Source organism: Hypomesus transpacificus, chromosome 14 (assembly GCF_021917145.1).
Source record: "Hypomesus transpacificus isolate Combined female chromosome 14, fHypTra1, whole genome shotgun sequence".
Classification (NCBI taxonomy): Eukaryota; Metazoa; Chordata; class Actinopteri; order Osmeriformes; family Osmeridae; genus Hypomesus; species Hypomesus transpacificus.
In genome coordinates this window covers 8,985,711-9,004,067 of record NC_061073.1, presented here as the reverse complement: position 1 = coordinate 9,004,067, position 18,357 = coordinate 8,985,711, and the positions used below count along the sequence as shown (strand labels likewise).

Here is an 18,357-nt window from a genome sequence, read left to right as displayed (position 1 = left end):
AGGTGCTGTAGCCTGACTCATATAGCGTTAGGGTCTACACTTTTGGAAGAGCTAAGTCACCGTATAGAATATCGTGTTTTGCCCAATTTTATTTATCATAAAACTTGAGTTACCTTAGACAATAAATGACATTTGCAAACGCGAATTTAAGATTGCCTGTCCTTAAATACAACCGGTAGATGACGCTGCGGTGTTCCAAAGGGAATCTGCTTTGTTGAGAAGTTTTTGGGTGGGTCTAATGTAAAATCAACGGTCCAAGTTTGAAACTGCTACGGAAAGTGAGTGTGTATGTGTGTGTGTACGTGTATGTATGTATGTATGCGTGTGTGCATTTGCCCGCGCGTGTTTTGAGACAGACACGTAAAAACTCACACGCACAAACTAAAAACGAGTTAGTTATTTTATTGACACAAAAATGATTAAACGTTTAGGTCAGAACAATATCCAAACAAATCCCATATACAATGAACTCATAAATTAGGGTTACCATAACCCATAATTAACCCAACCCTAACCCCTAACTGTGTGTGCATGTAGTACTAATAGTAGTAGGTAGCCTACTTTCTTGATCCCCAAATTGACATTTCAGTTGGAGCAGGCAAGAAAAACAAATATGAAATAATAATTAAAAAGAATAAGTTACCCAAACAAAATATTAGATATACAAATACAAGAGGGAAAAAATACAAATATACAAAATATCCACTACCAAAAATACACACAACATTTTAAAATACCCAGGCCTACACGAGCAGACACACACAGTGATGGGAATCCAAACAGGAAGTGTTGTTGCAGTGCTAACTATCCTGACTAGGGCCCGTGGGTTGTTCCTTCAATCGTTCCATTTGTTCCATTCTTAACATTCAATAGAAGCATTCACTCGCCTTATAGTTGTAGGCTATAGAAAGTTGTCTGTTTAAACAGTACTCCTGTGTCCTCGGGATTACAGTATTGCACTCATACACTCATTTGAGAGTATTACTCACCATCTGAAGTGAATTCAGGACTACCATATTAATGGTGACTATTTAAAGGATTTAAAAAGTAAACCTAACCCTCACTGAGCCCATCTAACCCCTCCCATAACCTTTCTCAGCCCAGAGGACCAGGCAAATATGTAAAGAATGCGTATGGTTAATTATGTGTCTTGCTTTTCCCGCCTACTCAATCATAAACGCGCTTACTAGTTGCGTAAGAGCCTTCTGAAGTCTATTATTCTCTCTCTCTCTCTCTCTCTCTCTCTCTCTCTCTCTCTCTCTCTCTCTCTCTCTCTCTCTCTCTCTCTCTCTCTCTCTCTCTCTCTCTCTCTCTCTCTCTCTCTCTCTCTCTCTCTCTCTCTCTTTCTACAAGGCACACCATGGGCCGGAGGGAGAGCAAGCTGGAATGCATTGACGTCAGAGCCCAGCAGCTTTCAGAGCCGTTCAGCGCGAGGAGACTGCGCGAGCACCGCATAAGAGACTCACTGAGAACAACACGAGCTAGGGCTCGCGCTCAGAAAGCATCTCTGTTGCTTTGTCTTAACGGAGATGCCGGAACGACTGCAAGTGCAGTTTATAGAATATTAGTTAATAGAATCCGGTTGTATTGATGACTTGAAATCAATTGTGTTTTTGACTAATCAGTAGCTTGTAACAAAGTGCAGAGCTGTTCGCTGTGGGTCGTCGCTACTTTTACTTAAAGGATACAACATCTGTATTGACGATGGTAAGTTCTCTGTTTGCCGTGTGTCGGTATGTTTAGAAACCGGCCGTGTTCAGCAGGGCATTTTTATTGGACGTGTTTGAGGCAGTGTGATGTTACCATGGCCCTGTTGTGCATTTCATCAGGGGTGTAGATGCGTATTTATCACCTCGGTACTGCAGTGGAGTGGACGTTTACCAAGGAAAGTGATAACGGTCAAGAGTAGACCTCTGCTGGCAGAATGCGTGTATTTGGTGTGAATTAGATTTTCAGACGGAGTAATTAGTTTTAAAACAATAAATATAAGCCCACCTGCTAGTTTGTAGAGTTGATTAACACTTTCTAAACTGTTCTTAACTTCAACATAACTTAAGGAATTCATTTTTATCAGGACTAGCCTGATCTAGTCAATCCTGGTTTAGCCTGATCTGGTCTGGTCTATCCTGGTTTAGCCTGATCTGGTCTGGTCTATCCTGGTTTAGCCTGATCTGGTCTGGTCTATCCTGGTTTAGCCTGATCTGGTCTGGTCTATCCTGGCCTAGCCTGGTATGGTCTATCCTAGCCTACACTGTAAAAAATAATAATTAAATTACCGCACTTTTTCTGTAAATTAATACGTGTTTTTTTCTGTATTTCTGAATTACAGGAAATACAGGTAGAAAGACAATGGCAAACTGTAAATTTATAATTTTACATAAGAATTACAGCCAAATGTTGTTACCTAAAAATACACAAACATTTCAGTTTTCACAAATATTTATAACATTTTCACAAGATATTTTTTTTAAACACACAACTTCACTTTATCAAAACTAGCTACTTTAACAGTTATTTTGCAGATATTTGCTTTCATTCCATCATGCAATCCCAGCATGCACCAGTCAATATCAAAGACTACAAAAGCCTGCAAAAGCGTTTTGGGGGCAGATAGGAGTTATATGAACTCAAACATGTTCTAAGGGCAGAAAGGAAAATTATTGGTTTACAGATTCAACCAATGAAATTAAAAGGAGAGGCGAGCTCAAGAAGTTTGAATTGTGGAGGGGAATTGGACATTTGAATTGTGGAGGAAATCGTCAAGACCTTTGTGTTTAAGTGAATATTTTATTAAAATTCAACAAACCCTGACGTTTACAAAGATAATTGGCAAACATTAATTCACAGAACCAATAATCATCTTATCGTATGCATTTTGATTTGACTTCTTCATCAATCGTACCAAAGCTGCTCATGGTGTAACGTTAGGGTAAAACGTGCTTTGTTAGCCCGCTTTTATAAAGTCATTATGTGACGACATTATTGTTTCAGATCTTCGGGATGTTTCATTTATTCATACATACATTTATACAACTTATTCATCTCCTGTTCTAGCGCTGTAAGATAGCGCTGTGCTAGTTTTAGTCGACTAGCACTGCTCTCAGGGCGGGAGTGCGCAATCGGTTCGAACTTTGCTGCTCTCAGGGCAGGAATGCGCCATAGGTTCGAACTATGCGCTGCTCTCAGGGCAGGAGTGCGCCATGGGTTCGAGCTATGCTGCTCTCAGGGCAGGAATGTGCCATAGGTTCGAACTATGCTGCTCTCAGGGCAGGAATGTGCCATAGGTTCGAACTATGCTGCTCTCAGGGCAGGAATGTGCCATAGGTTCGAACTATGCTGCTCTCGGGGCAGCAGTGTGCCATAGGTTTGAAGTATGCTGCTCTCAGGGCAGGAACTCGTGGGCAATAGGTTTATCTACTGTACAAAGTATTAAGGACATGTATGCTTATATGTATAACTTTAATTTGTAACTTAACTTTTTTTACATTTAGTTTTTAATTTGATGTTTTACTTTTTATAAGGCAAAAGTTAAAGAAAGTAAAGGAACGAAAGGAAACAAACCTTGCGCACTCCTGCCCTGAGAGAAGCGCTAGTTAACTAACAATAGCACAGCGCTATCTTGCAGCATTAGAGCAGGAGATGAATAAGTTGTATAAATGTATGTATGAATAAATGAAATGTCATGGAAATCTGAAGCAATTATGTTGTCGCACAATGACTTTATAAAAAGTGGGCTAACATGCACGTTTTACTATTAAACGTTACACCATGAGCAGCTTTGGTGCGATTGATGAAGGAGTCAAATCAAAATGCATGATAAGATGATACTTAGTTCTGTGAATTAATGTTTGCCAATTATCTTTGTAAACGTCAGGGTTTGTTGAATTTTAATAAAATATTCACTTAAACACAATTCCAATCTTGACGATTCCTCCACAATTCAAATGTCCGATTCCCCTACACAATTCAAACGTCTTGAGCCCGCCTCTCCTTCAATTTCATTGGTTGAATCTGTAAACCAATAAATTTCCTTTCTGCCCTTAGAACATGTTTGAGGTCATATAACTCCTATCTGCGTTTTTGGGGCTATATCACGTTGTTTATGATCATTGACCAGGGGCTAGCATTAGGCTAAATGTTGTAGGCTAATTAAGTTGATTTCTATCAATGTTGAACATATTGAACTGATGAGATTAAGAAAATTAGAATATCCGTGGTAAACATCGTTTTCCCGTTGGGTCGGTGTTACAGGAACGTCTGGTTAAGCACCAAGTGACGCTAAGCCCGACAGTTAGTCTGAGCCTGACCAGACTAGTTTCGCAGCCATAGTAAGCCATAGTTAGTTAATACACAATACCAAGTTGCCATAGTAACCAAGTTCGAACTACGTTGAGCTAGCTTTATGGAACCGAATGAACAAGAAATGAGTCAGACTAACTGACATTAGTCTGGCTTATTTGGTAAACTCGCTTTATGGAACAGGCCTCAGTGCACTTATAGTAAAGCTCTCTCCTGGAAGTCGCTTTTGATAAAAGCGTCTGCTAAATGAATAAATGTAAAGACGCCAGAGTAGGACAAAGGAAAGTTGATTAGATAGTTGTGTAGCGGCAACGCTCCTGTTACCCAGAACGCCCCGCGGCAAGCTGAAAAGCTACTGAGTTAAAGGTTTAAACTTAGTTAGATAAGTACTGTTTGGAGTTTTGTTGTAGTGTTCGTTCTGTTTTGATATGTGGAATGTGTTGGTCTGTAGTTTGGATACATTAAGTGTTCACCCTGAATGTGAATGTTGTCCAGTTAGATCCATGTCTAACCTGTCATTTGAATAAATTTGCAACGAGATAATGCTCTCCAAATCGTATAGCTAGCCGGCGCTACAGGTGTAATCTGGATTGCCGGTATTGGCCGGGTTTCCCAGACCCGTTAAGAAACTCTTAATCTTAAGAACGTTCTAAGAATATTCTAGAGCGTTGTTAGAACGCTCCTAAGAAGCTCTTAGCGTTAAGAGCTTCTTAACGAATCAGGGAAACCCGGCCAATGTCTGTAGTATTTGGATACTTATTAAAACATCTGAATACTGTGTGTTGGGCACATGAGTTGCTTTGAATAAACATGTTAAATCATTATAACTTTATTAGGCTCTATTCATTGTTTTTATTTATTAAAAATGAAGTTTTTTACAGAGAAGTAATATTAATAAAAGTCATTCTTACCGGCAAAGAACAGCCTGTAATGTGATATTACAGATATATCTCGTACATTTGGTACTGGAAAATTACAATTATTTTATGGTTAATTGATGTTAATGAAAAAACATTTTTTTACTGTAAATTAATGGGTGTAATCTGGCGTCCCAGCTGCCAGATTGTTCCTGTTTTTTTACTTTTTTTTTTTACAGTGTAGCCTGATCTGGTCTAACTGGCTCTGGTTTGACCTGACTTGACAGACAGATACAAGGGCAGACAGACAGAGAGAGACAGGAAGACAGACAGGAAGGCAGGCAGAGAGAGACAGGAAGACAGATAGGGCGGCAGGCAGAGAGAGACAGGAAGACAGACAGGGAGGCAGGCAGAAAGAGACAGGACGTGGTGAAACTTGGGTTAGGGTTAGGTTTTTAGCGTGTTTACGCTGTCTGTGTGGTGTCTGCCTGTCTGTCTGTTTGTCTGTCAGGTCAGATCAGAGCCAGCTAGAATAGTTTGTATGTGTGTTTGATTTTTTTGTGTGTATGTCTGGTACCTCAGTGCTATCCTAACGTCACAACGTCCGCACACGTTAGCAACGTCGCATAGATATGACGTTCTAGTACGACCGACAGCAATATCAGCCATCCCTTAGCATTAGTACCGTAGCTAAAAATCGAGGAAAGCTGAGGCTACTTTTCGCTAGGTACCTACAAACATATCTTAATATGCTAGACAAGTGGGTTATCCCTTCGTTCTTTAGGAAAGCAGACTCATGAGCCCTACTTACCCGGCGTCACGGAGCCGACCAGCTAAATAGTGATTTAGCACTAGCGTTTCTACCTGCATATACCCTGGCAGCTGTGCTCCGTTTTGCTCCTAGATTCAGACCTAGCCCCAGTAAATTGTAGAGCTAGCTAACTACTAGACTTCTACTTTGTGGGAGTTGCAATAGCTAACCAGTCAAAGGGCATACAAAAATACAGGGTGTTGATATTCACAGCCTGTAAACACACCCTTCTGCAACTTACGCAAGCACACCCCACATTTTCCTCAGAAATTGTACAATTTCCCCAGAAATTGTACCCTCTCTAGTTTTCTCCCCATCCTCTCCAGATAATGAGAATCTGAATCTGAGCAGTGGAAATGTTTTTCTACCCAGACAGGAGTGAAGACCTGTCTAAATCTGCTTGATGATAATTGAGGGAATTTGAAAGAGAGACAATTTCCCTGCCTGCCCGCCTGCCTGCCAGTCTGTGTTCTTACCTGTCTGTCTGTTTGTTTGACTACTTGTCTGCCTGCCTGTGTACTTACCTGTCTGTCTGCCTACCTTGCTGTCTGCCTGTCTGTCTTCTTGTCTCTCTTCCTGCCTCTAAGTTCTCCCTCCTCCTACCTCCCTCCTCTCTGTCTCAGGCTCCCTCCTCCTACCTCCCTCCTCTCTGTTCCTTAGTTCCCACGGTGACCTCACCATGCTGAATATTGCATGATGGGAACAGAATAGAATATGAGATCATACCTAGTGTGTCCCCTCTCTTCTCCTCTCCTCTCATCCCCTCCCCCCTCTCCTCCCCCCACCCTCCTTTAATGGAGAGAGAGATGAGTCATCCAAGCTGTTGTCGGTGTGCATGCGTCTACTGTATGTGCATGTCTGCATCTGTATATGTTTGTGTCTGCCTTTGTGTATAAGTACCCGTATGTATTTCTGTCCATGCCCTTGTGCTAGTGAGGAATGTCCCCAGTGTTGCGGGCCTGCCTCACATGGCCTGTTCCTTGGTGTTTGGTTCTTCTGAACTAGCAGCTTCCCAACAGCAGACTGGACATGGGAGACTGTTCTGCTGACTAGTCTGGAACCCTGCATGGTTTGTCTGAGACTGTGTGTTGTTAATATAAATGTGTGTGTTTTTATTATGAATGTGTGTGTGTTGTTATTATAAATGTGCACATCAGAACACTTCCCCCTTTGGGTATAACTTTGGACTGAGCGGGTGTAGTTAAATAAGGCTGGGGTAGTTGAATAAGCCTGGGGTAGTTGAATAAGGCTGGGGTAGTTAAATAAGGCTGGGGTAGTTGAATAAGGCTGGGGTAGTTAAATAAGGCTGGGGTAGTTAAATAAGGCTGGGGTAATTGAATAAAACTGGGGTAGTTAGACACAGCTGGGGTAGTTAGACGAGGCTAGGGTAGTTAGACACTTTTACTTAAGATGGAGCATGTACAGATTAGAACATAAATGTCACCATTCGATGCACCAAATTAAATTAGTACCGAGTAAAAACATAAAACAAACCCACAAGACACACACTTATAACATACATTTTAAGTTGGTTTTGAAGTGCTGATGGACATCAGCACCACAGCATCAGGGTATGCCACTGTGTTGTTACTTTTACAGAAAAAGCGAATTGCCCGTGACTGCCAGTGTTTGTGTGTATAAGGACTAAATAGGTCTTGTGACTGATTGAAGTAATGACATGTTTTGTAATGTCATCGGAGTCAGATGGCTGAGCGGTGAGGGAGTCGGGTTAGTAATCAGAAGGTTGCTGGATCGATTCCCCCTCTGCCAAATGACGTTGTGTCCTTGGGCAAGGCACTTCACCCTACTTGCCTTGGGGGGAATGTCCCTGTACTTACTGTAAGTCGCTCTGGATAAGAGCGTCTGCTAAATGACTAAATGTAAATGTAATGTCAGATCTACAATATGTAAAATACCAACCAACATGTTGATAGCTTTTGTGTAATGTGAATTGTGTAATAGATGTTGACTGCACACAGTGTAAGAGGGTTAACCCTAACCCTATGGAAAGTCTTTGTAGTAACTGTATCCATGTCCTCTTTACGCCATTATTTATCCAGACTGACCAGTATGCACCTGCATGACTTGTGTAAAACATGTCTATCTGTAACAACCTGTGTATTTACCTGTGAAAGAGTGCATTGCATGGCCTGTATCTGACCTGGTTCCTCCCCGCTCTGTCTCAACAGGTACTACATAAGGTCCTGCTCTAGTCGCCCCTCACAGCCCTCCCCATCTATCTGCTAACCCCATTCCTTGACCCCTGTCCCCTGACCCCTGTCCCCTAACCCTGTCCCTAACTCCTTTCCCTGTCCCCTATTCCTAACCCCTGTCCCAGTCATGGCAGCCTGCAGGAGTGGTCCCGAGGATCAGATTGCTGGCATGTACGAGCTGGACCGAACGCTAGGTAAAGGCCATTTTGCTGTGGTCAAACTGGCACGACACGTCGTCACTGGCCTGCTGGTGGCCATCAAGGTACGACAGACTGTAGGTAAAGTGCCGGTATATAGAGTAGAATGCACGGTAGGGTAGTGTTGCATAGGTCTTTCTTAGCTTTGAAACATAGATAGGTTATAGTACCAGATGGAGGGATTATTTCAAAACAATAAGAGCATAATCATAATTCCCGTCACCCAGGTAATCGACAAGACCAAGCTGGACGCCATGGCAACAGGCCACCTCCTACAAGAAGTGCGTTGCATGAAGCTGGTGCAGCACCCCAACGTGGTGCGCCTGTACGAGGTGATTGACACGCCCTGCAGGCTGTACCTCATCCTGGAGCTGGGCGACGGGGGGGACCTGTATGACTACATCCTGCGCCACGAGGGAGGCGTGGCCGAGGGCGTGGCCAGGGTATTGTTTGCCCAGATCGTACGCGCCGTGGCCTACTGTCACCGTCTGCATGTGGTGCACCGCGACCTCAAGCCAGAGAACGTGGTGCTCTTCAACCACCAGGGGGTCAAGATCACAGACTTTGGCTTCAGCAGCCTCTTCCAGCCCGGCGCCATGCTGAGCACCAGCTGTGGATCCCTGGCCTACTCTGCCCCTGAGATCCTTCTGGGGGAGGCATACGATGCCCCATCCGTGGGTAAGGATGGGGGGGAGGAGGAAGGAGGGGAGGGGGGGGGGAGGAGGAGGGAAGGGAGGGGGGGGTGAGGAGGGAGGGGGGTGGGAGGATTGGGGAGGGAGGGAGGAGGGGAGGGGGGATGAGGGGGAGGAGGAGGAGTGCGATGCCCCCTAACCATACACTGATATACACACACATACTGTTAACACACACACACATATACTGTCAACACACACAATTACATAATGTCAACTCACACACACATAATGTCAACACACATACATAATGTCAACACATACACAGTAGGGGTGGAACGGTACATGTATTCGTACCGAACCGTACGGGCTTCACGGTTCGGCTCGTGAAATTGCACGGAGAATACACGGTATAAAAATGAATAAAACTTGCGTGCAAATTAATTGATGTAATGCGGAACTACTGTAAGATATTCGTGTTCTTTAGGGACAATCTGTAGCCCCGCTTTAGCTCTGAAACTGATTGGCGCCACCACCTGTGTAGCCGAGCTGTGCCTGAGTGAGTCAGAGATAGCTAGCAGCAGCACTAAAGACGTAGCCTATGCAACGCTAGTGCTAAATATGAATGTTCGTAGTGTAAGTTTAGCGAAAAATAGCCTAAACTTTCCTAGACTTTTAGCTGCGGTACTAATGCTGAGGGCTCGCTGATATTGCTGTCTTACTAGAACGTGCATTTAGTGTAGCAGACGCTTTTATCCAGAGCGTAGTATCTATGAGTTGTTGCTAACGTGTGCTGATATTGTACACACCCAATAAATGACAAATTTCCAGGCCTCTCTAGTTTCTACTCTGCCACGACCTTCTGTAGCTTCTCAGCTAGGTGAGTGCTTGTGTGCTGCTCATACAGGGGCCGTGTCTGTAGAACTGAGCCCTGCTTCTGCATTTTTGTTTTGCTTCTCCCCCCATTGTACCGAACTCGTACCGAACCGTGATGTCTGAACCGCGGTACGAACCAAACCGTGACTTCAGTGTACCGTTCCACCCCTAATACACAGATGCACACACATACTGTCAACACACACATATAAACACACTCAAAACACACAAACACACGCTCCATATATCAACCATTCTTTCTTGTCCTTTCAGATGTAGAGAAAGTACAAATAACCTGTCTGTGTGTGCGGGAGTCCTTAAAACGAGAAAGCAGTACTTGTGTGTGTTGTATGTGTTGGTGCGTATGTGTGTTTGTGTGTGTGTTGTTTTGTGTATGTGTTGGTGTGTGAATGTATCTTGTGTTTGCAGAAGAGTATTTACAGTGTACAATATAGTGTAGCATAAGTAACGTAGTATCTCTTGTTAGCATCTTGTTAGCATACTACGTATGGTAAAGGTAGTATGTTGTGTAGTATTTGAAGTATTCCCCCAGACAGGTCCCATTCAGGGTCTGGTTCAGGATTTAACTAAATTCACTGAATTCAGAAGTGAGACATTTCAGGAGACTTTTAATGCCCGAGTGTAACACTGCCCTGTGTGCTTGTGTAGCTGTCTGTGTGTGTTCACTTGTGTGCTTGTGGCTGCCTTGCCTGTGCAACATAAGTATGTGTGGTAAGGATGTGGAAGTCGCTTTGGATAAAAGAGTCTGCTAAATGCATACATGTGAATGTACAATTTGTGTGACACGGATCAATGCTTGACCATGCTCAAATGTGTGTGTGTTTTTGTAGGGTGTGTGTATGTGTGTGTGAAAGTTTATATGGGACAATGTAGGCTAGGAAAAGTCTGAGGAACATTGTGTACAGTTTGATGTCTTAAAAAAATAACAATTATGCAAGAAAGTAGCATGCAATAACCCGTGTGTGTGGAGGGTCTGTGGGTGTAGCTAATACCCCCAGAACAAAACTGTGTCTGTAGATGTGTGTGTGAAGGCAGTTAGAACACAATCTCTGTCCCAGACCTCAGAAACATGCACGAGGAGGAAAGGAAGGGTCAGAAGGCTGAACATTCTTAGAATAGAACATTTCCTCTCCTCTCTATCCTTTCCTTTCATTTCCTTTCCTCTCTCTCCTTTTCTCTCCTCTCTCTCCTCTCCTTTCTCTCCTTTCCTCTCCTCTCTCTCTCCTCTCTTCTCTCTCTCCTCTCTCTCCTCTCTCTCCTCTCTCCTCTCATTTCCTCTCTCTCCTCTTCTCCTCACTTCCTCTCTGATGAACCGGTCACCATGTTCTGTGTCCAGGATGTTCTGGGCAAGTTCCCAGAGACTTCAGGTTACCGTGGTTACTTCGGCCCTTGCCCAATCCTGAGGAAGGGGAGGAGACAGGAAAGGAACAGAGAATGTGTCAGCACAAGCGAAGGCCATGTGGACATTGTGTGTGAATCTGTTTGTTATTGAGTAGGTGAGAGGTTAAACTGTCTCAAGGTCTATCCTGTGTGGACACTGTGTGACTATACAGTCTAGAGTGGCTGCGTGAACAAGGAATTGCAAAGGTACCAGTGCTCCGGGATTCCGGATACGGCATACAGTCCAACACTAGTAGGGGTTATATGACAAGTAAAGAGGAAGGTTTCAGAGTCACATAGTACACTGTAAAAAAAACGTTGTAGAAAAACAGGAACAATCTGGCATCTGGGACGCCGGATTAAACCCATTAAATTACAGTGAAAAAATTAATAATAATTTTGTAATTTTCCTGTACCACATTTACAAGATATATCTGTTATATTACATTAGAGGCTGTTCTTTACCGGTAAATACTACTTTTATTAATTAAACTTCAATGTAAAAATACAGCATTTTCAATAAGTAAAAATATTCATTAAAGCCAAAACACGATATCACGATTTAACATGTTAATTCAAAAAAAGTTGTGTGCACAACATACAGCATCCAGATGCTGTTATCAGTATCCAGATATTTACAACTGTAACGCCGGCTAGCTGTACGAATTGAAGAGGAATATTGCTCGCCACACGTTTGTCTTATGAGACAGGTTAGATCGCCATCTAACTGGATAACATTCACACTCAGGGTGAAAACTTCACCAGAGCCCTAACTCTAACACCATCACATTACACATATCAAAACAGAACGAACACAACAACAATACTTCAAACAATGCTTGTCTAACTAAGCTTAAACCTTTAACTTTGTAGCTTTTCAGCTTGCCGTGGCGCATTCTGGGTAACAGGAGCGTTGCCGCTACACAACTATCTAATCAACTTTCCTTTGACTTACTCTGGAGTCTTTACATTAAGTCATTTAGCAGACGCTTTTATCCAAAGCGACTTCCAAGAGAGAGCTTTACTAAAAGTGCATTGGTCAATGATCATAAACAACGAGATGGCCCCAAAAAGGCTTTTGCAGGCTTTTGTAGTCTTTGATATTGACTGGTGCATGCTGGGATTGCATGCCGTCAACGACGCAAGCTCAGTTCATAATTCAAGGTTCCTATGTCTATTATTGAAAATGTTATTAATATTTGTAAAAAAACAGAAATGTTAGTGTATTTTTACATTTAATCATTTGGCAGATGCTCTTATCCAGAGCGATTTACAGTAAGTACAGGGATATTCCCCCGAGGCAAGTAGGGTGAAGTGCCTTGCACAAGGACACAACGTCATTTGGCTCGGCTGGGAATTGAACTGGCGACCTTCAAATTACTAGCCCGATTCCCTAACCTCTCAGCCACCTGACTCCCTAAGTAACAATATGTTGCTCTAATTTTAATCGAAATATATAAATGTACATTTTGCCATTGTCTTTCTATCTGTATTTCCTATTATTCAGAAAAAAACATGTATAATTTACAGAAAAAGTACTGTAATTTGTATTTAATTTTTACAGTGTAGGGTAAAAAAAAAGTATTTAAGGAAATGGATGGAGATGATCTCTGTCCGGATAAATAATGAACAAAATGAAATATAAATGAATAGACAAGATGATTATAATGATATATATACATGTGTGTGTATTTCAGACATCTGGTCTCTGGGGGTGATTCTATACATGTTGGTGTGTGGGCACCCACCCTTCCAGGAGTTCAATGACAGCGAGACGCTCATCAGGATCATGGACTGTCGCTATGCCACGCCCACACACGTCTCACAACACTGCCAAGAGTAGGTACTGAGGGAGGAGAGAAGGGGGGATGCTGAATGAAGGGGAGGATGGGGGAGGGAGGGAGGAAGGGAGAGGAGGGAGGATGGGTGATGGAGGGGAGAGGAATGGAGGGAGGAGAGGAGGATGGGGAATAGGAGAGGAATGGAGGGAGGATGGGGGAGGGGGGAGGATAGGTGAGCGGGAGTGGAAAGGAGAAGGGAGGAGGGGAGGGAGCATCCTAGATGTAAGTTAGTAACTTGATACCCCCTTGTGTCTGGAGGAGGTGGGAGGAGGAATGGAGGAGGATGGAGGGAGGAGAAGGGAGGCAGGAGAGGAAATAAAGGGAGGAGGGAGGGAAATGGTGGGGAGGGACAGAAAGAGGGAGGAGGAGGAGTGGAGGGAAGAAGAAGGGTTAGGAACTTGTTATCCCTTTGTGTCCTCTCACCCAGACTCTAAACTCACACTCCTCTGTCTAACCCATACACACACTCCTCGGGACATGCTGTTCTGGTGTGATTAGCGTTCTGGTGTGTTTGAGTGTGTGCCCTGGGTCTATAACCTTAATTGACCCCCAGCTGCCCCACATACACACACGCACTCTGTTCCTCCGCTGATATCTCTCCTCTAGACCCACTCCTGACTTAAATAATCAGCACTGTATCAGACCCCATCTAGGTTTATTAGCGGAAAGATCAGCCTTCTGGCCTCTCCATTCCTCCTTCCATCCATCTCTCCATCCTTGTAGACCCCCTGGGGTGTATGGATGGTCCTGTGTGCAAAACGTAGCATCGCCCGCGATGTGACCTGCTGTTCTAACAGAAGCAACAAGTCAAACAGAACAGTCCTGAGGTCAGCCAAGGACTGATCCTTCCCCTCCCCTCTCAAATCAAAATGTATTTGTATAGCCCTTTTTACAAGCAATGTAAGCACAGAGGGCTTAGAGAAAAAATTGAAGAAACCTTGGGAGGAGCAATTTAGTGAGGGATCCCCTCTTCCAGAGACTGAAAGTGAAAGAGAGGTGCAGAACACAGGCTTAACATAGTCATACAACAGGGAAGTGTCAATGGGTGTTGAAACACCAAAATCCAGTGTTCAACTTGGGTCAGAGTTGGTAAATGTCAATTTAAGTTCAAGTCTTTTTATTTGTCAGGTGCACAGAGCAACACAAGGTTAGACTGGGCACTGAAATTCTTAAGACAAGACAACGCAAGCACTTGGCATAACATAACATATAAGTACACAGAACAAATTTACATCTATGCTGAGCTTAGATAAGTGAACTTCCTAAATATACAGATAGCAATAAATAAACGACTATACTAACCCTAACACTAAAACTTCCTAAATTACAGATAACAATAAATAGTACGCTATACTAACCCTAATACACAAAAAAAAAAAAAAAAAAAAAAAAAAAAAAAAACCTGTTACAACCCGAAAAAAAAACTAATCTAACCTAAATGGAGTACAGTGCAGTAGTGCAAATTTACAGATCAGTGACTTTGTCAATGACCAAACAGGAGCCTGGTGGCGAGGTACAGTAGTGCAATGTTACTGAAAGAGCAACCAGTAGCTGAAAGTGACAGTGTATAAGTGACTAGTGTGCAGTAAAAATGTCCATATCAGTGTCCATTGAGAAGCCTGATGACCCTAGGGTAGAAACTGTTGTCCAGTCTGCGTGTGCGCGACCGGATGCTGCGGTAACGCCTGCCAGAAGGCAACGGGGTAAAGAGACTGAAGGATGGGTGGGAACAGTCTCTTAGAATCCTGCTGGCTTTCCTAAGGCAACGTGTGTGGTAGGTGTCCTGTAGGGCTGGGAGCTTCCTGCCGATGATGAACTCAGCAGAACGGACCACACTTCGTAGGGCCTTGCGGTCCCGGTCTGTGCAGCTCCCATACCACACTGTGATACAACCAGTCAGAATGCTTTCTATAGTGCATCTGTAAAAGTTAGTAAGGATGACTGAGTCCATACCAAACTTCTTCAGTCTCCTCAGGAAGAAGAGGCGCTTACGGGCCGTTTTGACCACCTCGTCCGTGTGAACAGACCAGGTGAGGTCATTGCTGATGTTCACCCCGAGGAACTTGAAGCAGCTGACCTTCTCCACTTCCGATCCATTGATGAATAGGGGTGCATGCTCCTCCAGCAATTTAAGCAGAGGTAGCTACAGGGCTGGGGACTGTGATTGGCGCAGCATCACAGGCAGGGGGATGAGGAAAGGGACCGGGTACTCGCTGTTGTCCGTCATGGAGATTGGTGTCCACTTGGCGACTAGATCCAGCTTTGGCAGACTGTTACTGATTGATGTCCACTGGCGACCAGGTCCAACGTTGGCAGACCGACGACCAGGCAGGTGCTTAGAGCTCAAACCCCCGACACCACAGGGGATGTGTTGAGCGGGGACAGAGAGAGGAAAGCATGAATTAGAGAATGCCAGGAGCAACTAACAGTTACAGTAATATTAGAATGAGGTTCCCACCGGTCAAGTGCGGACTAGTGCAGCAATTTAGCAGAGCAAAAAGGGTATTTGATGCAGCCCTAGACACTAAGATAGCATGAACCCCCCTCGGTTGGAACATGAAATCTGTTCCAGGGAAGAGAATCTCTAAAATACTTTATTTTTATACGAAAAAGAAGCCCCGCCCCCCGTCGTCTCCAACTAGTAACAGAAACAATAACAGGAACAATATACAGTAACAGGTTTACTTTATACATAACAGGAACAATATACAGTAACAGGTTTACTTTATTTGTAAAATCAAGTCAGGCCTCCATGGACATATAGAAACTTTATTTGTAATTTAAAAGTTATATAAGATACATATACAGACAAACACACACTTCAGGATTACATTAAAGGAGACATCAAATTCTGTTTTTGGATGCTTTTATATAGGCCTTAGTGGTCCCCTAATACTGTATCTGAAGTCTCTTTCCCGAAATTCAGCCATGGTGCAGAATTATAGCCACTACGAGTAGTCCCACAATGAGCTTTCCTTAGAATGCTCTGTTTTGGTATCTGTACCTTTAAATGCTAATGAGGAGGAGAGGGGCGGCAACGTGCGCCAATGTTTACAACGGATGTATCGCAATGCCTCGTAGCCCCCGTTGCTGTAAGATGCCTCGAATTTAGCCATTCTCATCTGATCACCCTGGTTTGCAGAAGTGCACACTCAGTCATTTCAATGAGGAGAAAGGTGGATATCGCCCCTGCCATAACACTAACAGCAGAACGGTTATCCAAATAACAAAGAAGTGTGCAACACTCGCGTTACAACATTTGTATTCACACACATACTTGATGCCATCTATCTTTACATTAGCAACAGTAACTCAGCTGTTAGCTGCAGAGCTAATGTTACAGCCACATTCTAAAGGTAGCAAGCTAGGTAACCATATACAGTAAAGAAACTAAATGATATAGCGTTAGTTAACTTACTTGTCCAAGGTTTGTAGCTTGACCAAGGAGAGTTAGTAATGATCCAGAATTTTATTTCAGCAAGGCCAGTTTTGTATTGGCTCAAGTTGAGGAAACAGTAGAGGCTGAAATGTTTGGCGCAGACATGCAAAACTTTGGGAAGTTGTGTCGGCGCATTTCCAGCAAAAATGAAATTTAGATATTGGTTGTGCAGAGGCTCGGATGAAGGAACTAAAAACAGATTTGGGCTTGCATTTGTACATCCAAGCACTGAGCAACTGTTGTGCTTCGTTGTTTGCTCGCCATGATGTCTCCAGGAAAAAAAGATATCGCACTCGCCCTTGCACAGTGGTAACTCAGTTTCTCATGGGCGGGCCAGATGATCTGGGCGGGCAAAGCAGAGAGAGGGGAGGTAACCTTCCTCCTATCTACGTCACTAGGAGGAGATTTTCAAACAGAGCAAATGAGCCTTCATTTTGTCAAAGGCGGAGAAGAACACCCAGGGCTTTGTTTACACCTATCGAAAGTTCTAGCCACTGGGGGACCAAAGGCAGGCTAGGGGAACTCATTAATGTTAAATAACCTCATAAAATGACGTTTTCATGTCATGTCTCCTTTAAAAGTACATACACACACACACTTAAGCAGTCGTAAAACTTCAGCAGTTGTAGAACTCCAGCAGTTTTTTAAAATTGATTTGGGGAACCACCAGTTAGCCGGCATCTTGGGATCTCAGGGTCCTTACGGGGTGATAGGGTGCAAGAAGACCAGATAGGTATAGTGGTGCCAATCCATGCAGATATTTGTAGGTTAGTAATACAACTTTGAAATCAGCTCTGGCTTGGATAGGGAGCCAGTGTAAAGAGACGAGAGTAGGTGTTATGTGATCATACTTTCTGGTTCTGGTCAGTAGTGTAGCAGCAGCATTTTGCACCAGCTATACATTTTGTAAGTAGGTACTTGGGAGGCCAGAGAATAATACATTGCAGTAGTCCAATCGGCATGTAACAAATGCATGTATTCGTTTTTCAGCATCATCCTTTGAGATGAAATTTCTTATTTTGGTTATGTTACGTAGATGGAAAAATGCTATTCTGGTAATTTTCTTAATATGGTACTCAAACGAGAGGTCTGGATCCATTGTGACTCCTAGATTTTTGACCAGCTGGCTTTGAGAGACTTTGATGCCGTTTAGGTCTAAGGTCAGATTGGATAAATTCTTTCTGTATTTTTTAGGTCAAAAAATTTGCACCTCTGTTTTATCCGAATTGAGTGTAGGGTTAGGGAAATGTGCTGCCATCCAAGTTTTAATCCCAGAAACACATTTTTCCAGAGCGCGTGGTAGTTCTCCAGGCTTTATGGACATGTATAGCTGTGTATCATCTGCATAGCAGTGAAAAGTTTAGTTTCCTAACGGCAGCATGTAGAGTGAAAATAGCAGAGGACCTAGGCCGGAACCCTTTGGTGCTCTGTATTTTACAATGGAGCTCCTGGATGAGCGGCCGTCATAGTGGACACATTGTGATCTATCAGATAGATACGATATAAACCACTGAAGTGAAGTACCAGAAATCCCAACATAGTTGTCCATACATTCCAGGAAAATTTGATAATCCACAGTGTCAAATGCTGCACTTAGGTCTAAGAGAACCAGGACAGAGATAGAGGCCAAATCTCAATACTCCCCCTTACCCTTCCACTTACCCCTTCATTTACCCCTAGCCCTTGGCCCTCGAAAGTAAGGGGTAAGGGCTACATAGCCCTAGGAAAAAGGGACGCCACTTGGTTACAGTAATGTCGTCTAGCACGTATAGATATCTCCAAAGCAAGTAG

General features: G+C 43.4%; 1 protein-coding gene across 3 annotated transcripts in view; it reads left to right on the top strand.

Annotated features, from left to right (window-relative positions):
* Positions 1-198: 198 nt before the first annotated feature.
* The window catches only part of snrkb (SNF related kinase b), a 30,687-nt gene continuing 12,528 nt past the window's right edge, over positions 199-18,357 (top strand). The window contains exons 1-5 of one of the 3 annotated variants that reach the window (XM_047033719.1): positions 199-278; positions 1,354-1,707; positions 8,306-8,442; positions 8,605-9,055; positions 12,984-13,125. In XM_047033719.1, coding sequence (XP_046889675.1) covers positions 8,308-8,442; positions 8,605-9,055; positions 12,984-13,125 — 728 coding nt within the window. In that variant the 5' untranslated portion in view covers positions 199-278; positions 1,354-1,707; positions 8,306-8,307. Of the gene's footprint in view, positions 279-1,353; positions 1,708-8,156; positions 8,443-8,604; positions 9,056-12,983; positions 13,126-18,357 lie in introns of those variants that run through there. The other 2 variants (XM_047033718.1, XM_047033721.1) reach the window with 2 other exon arrangements.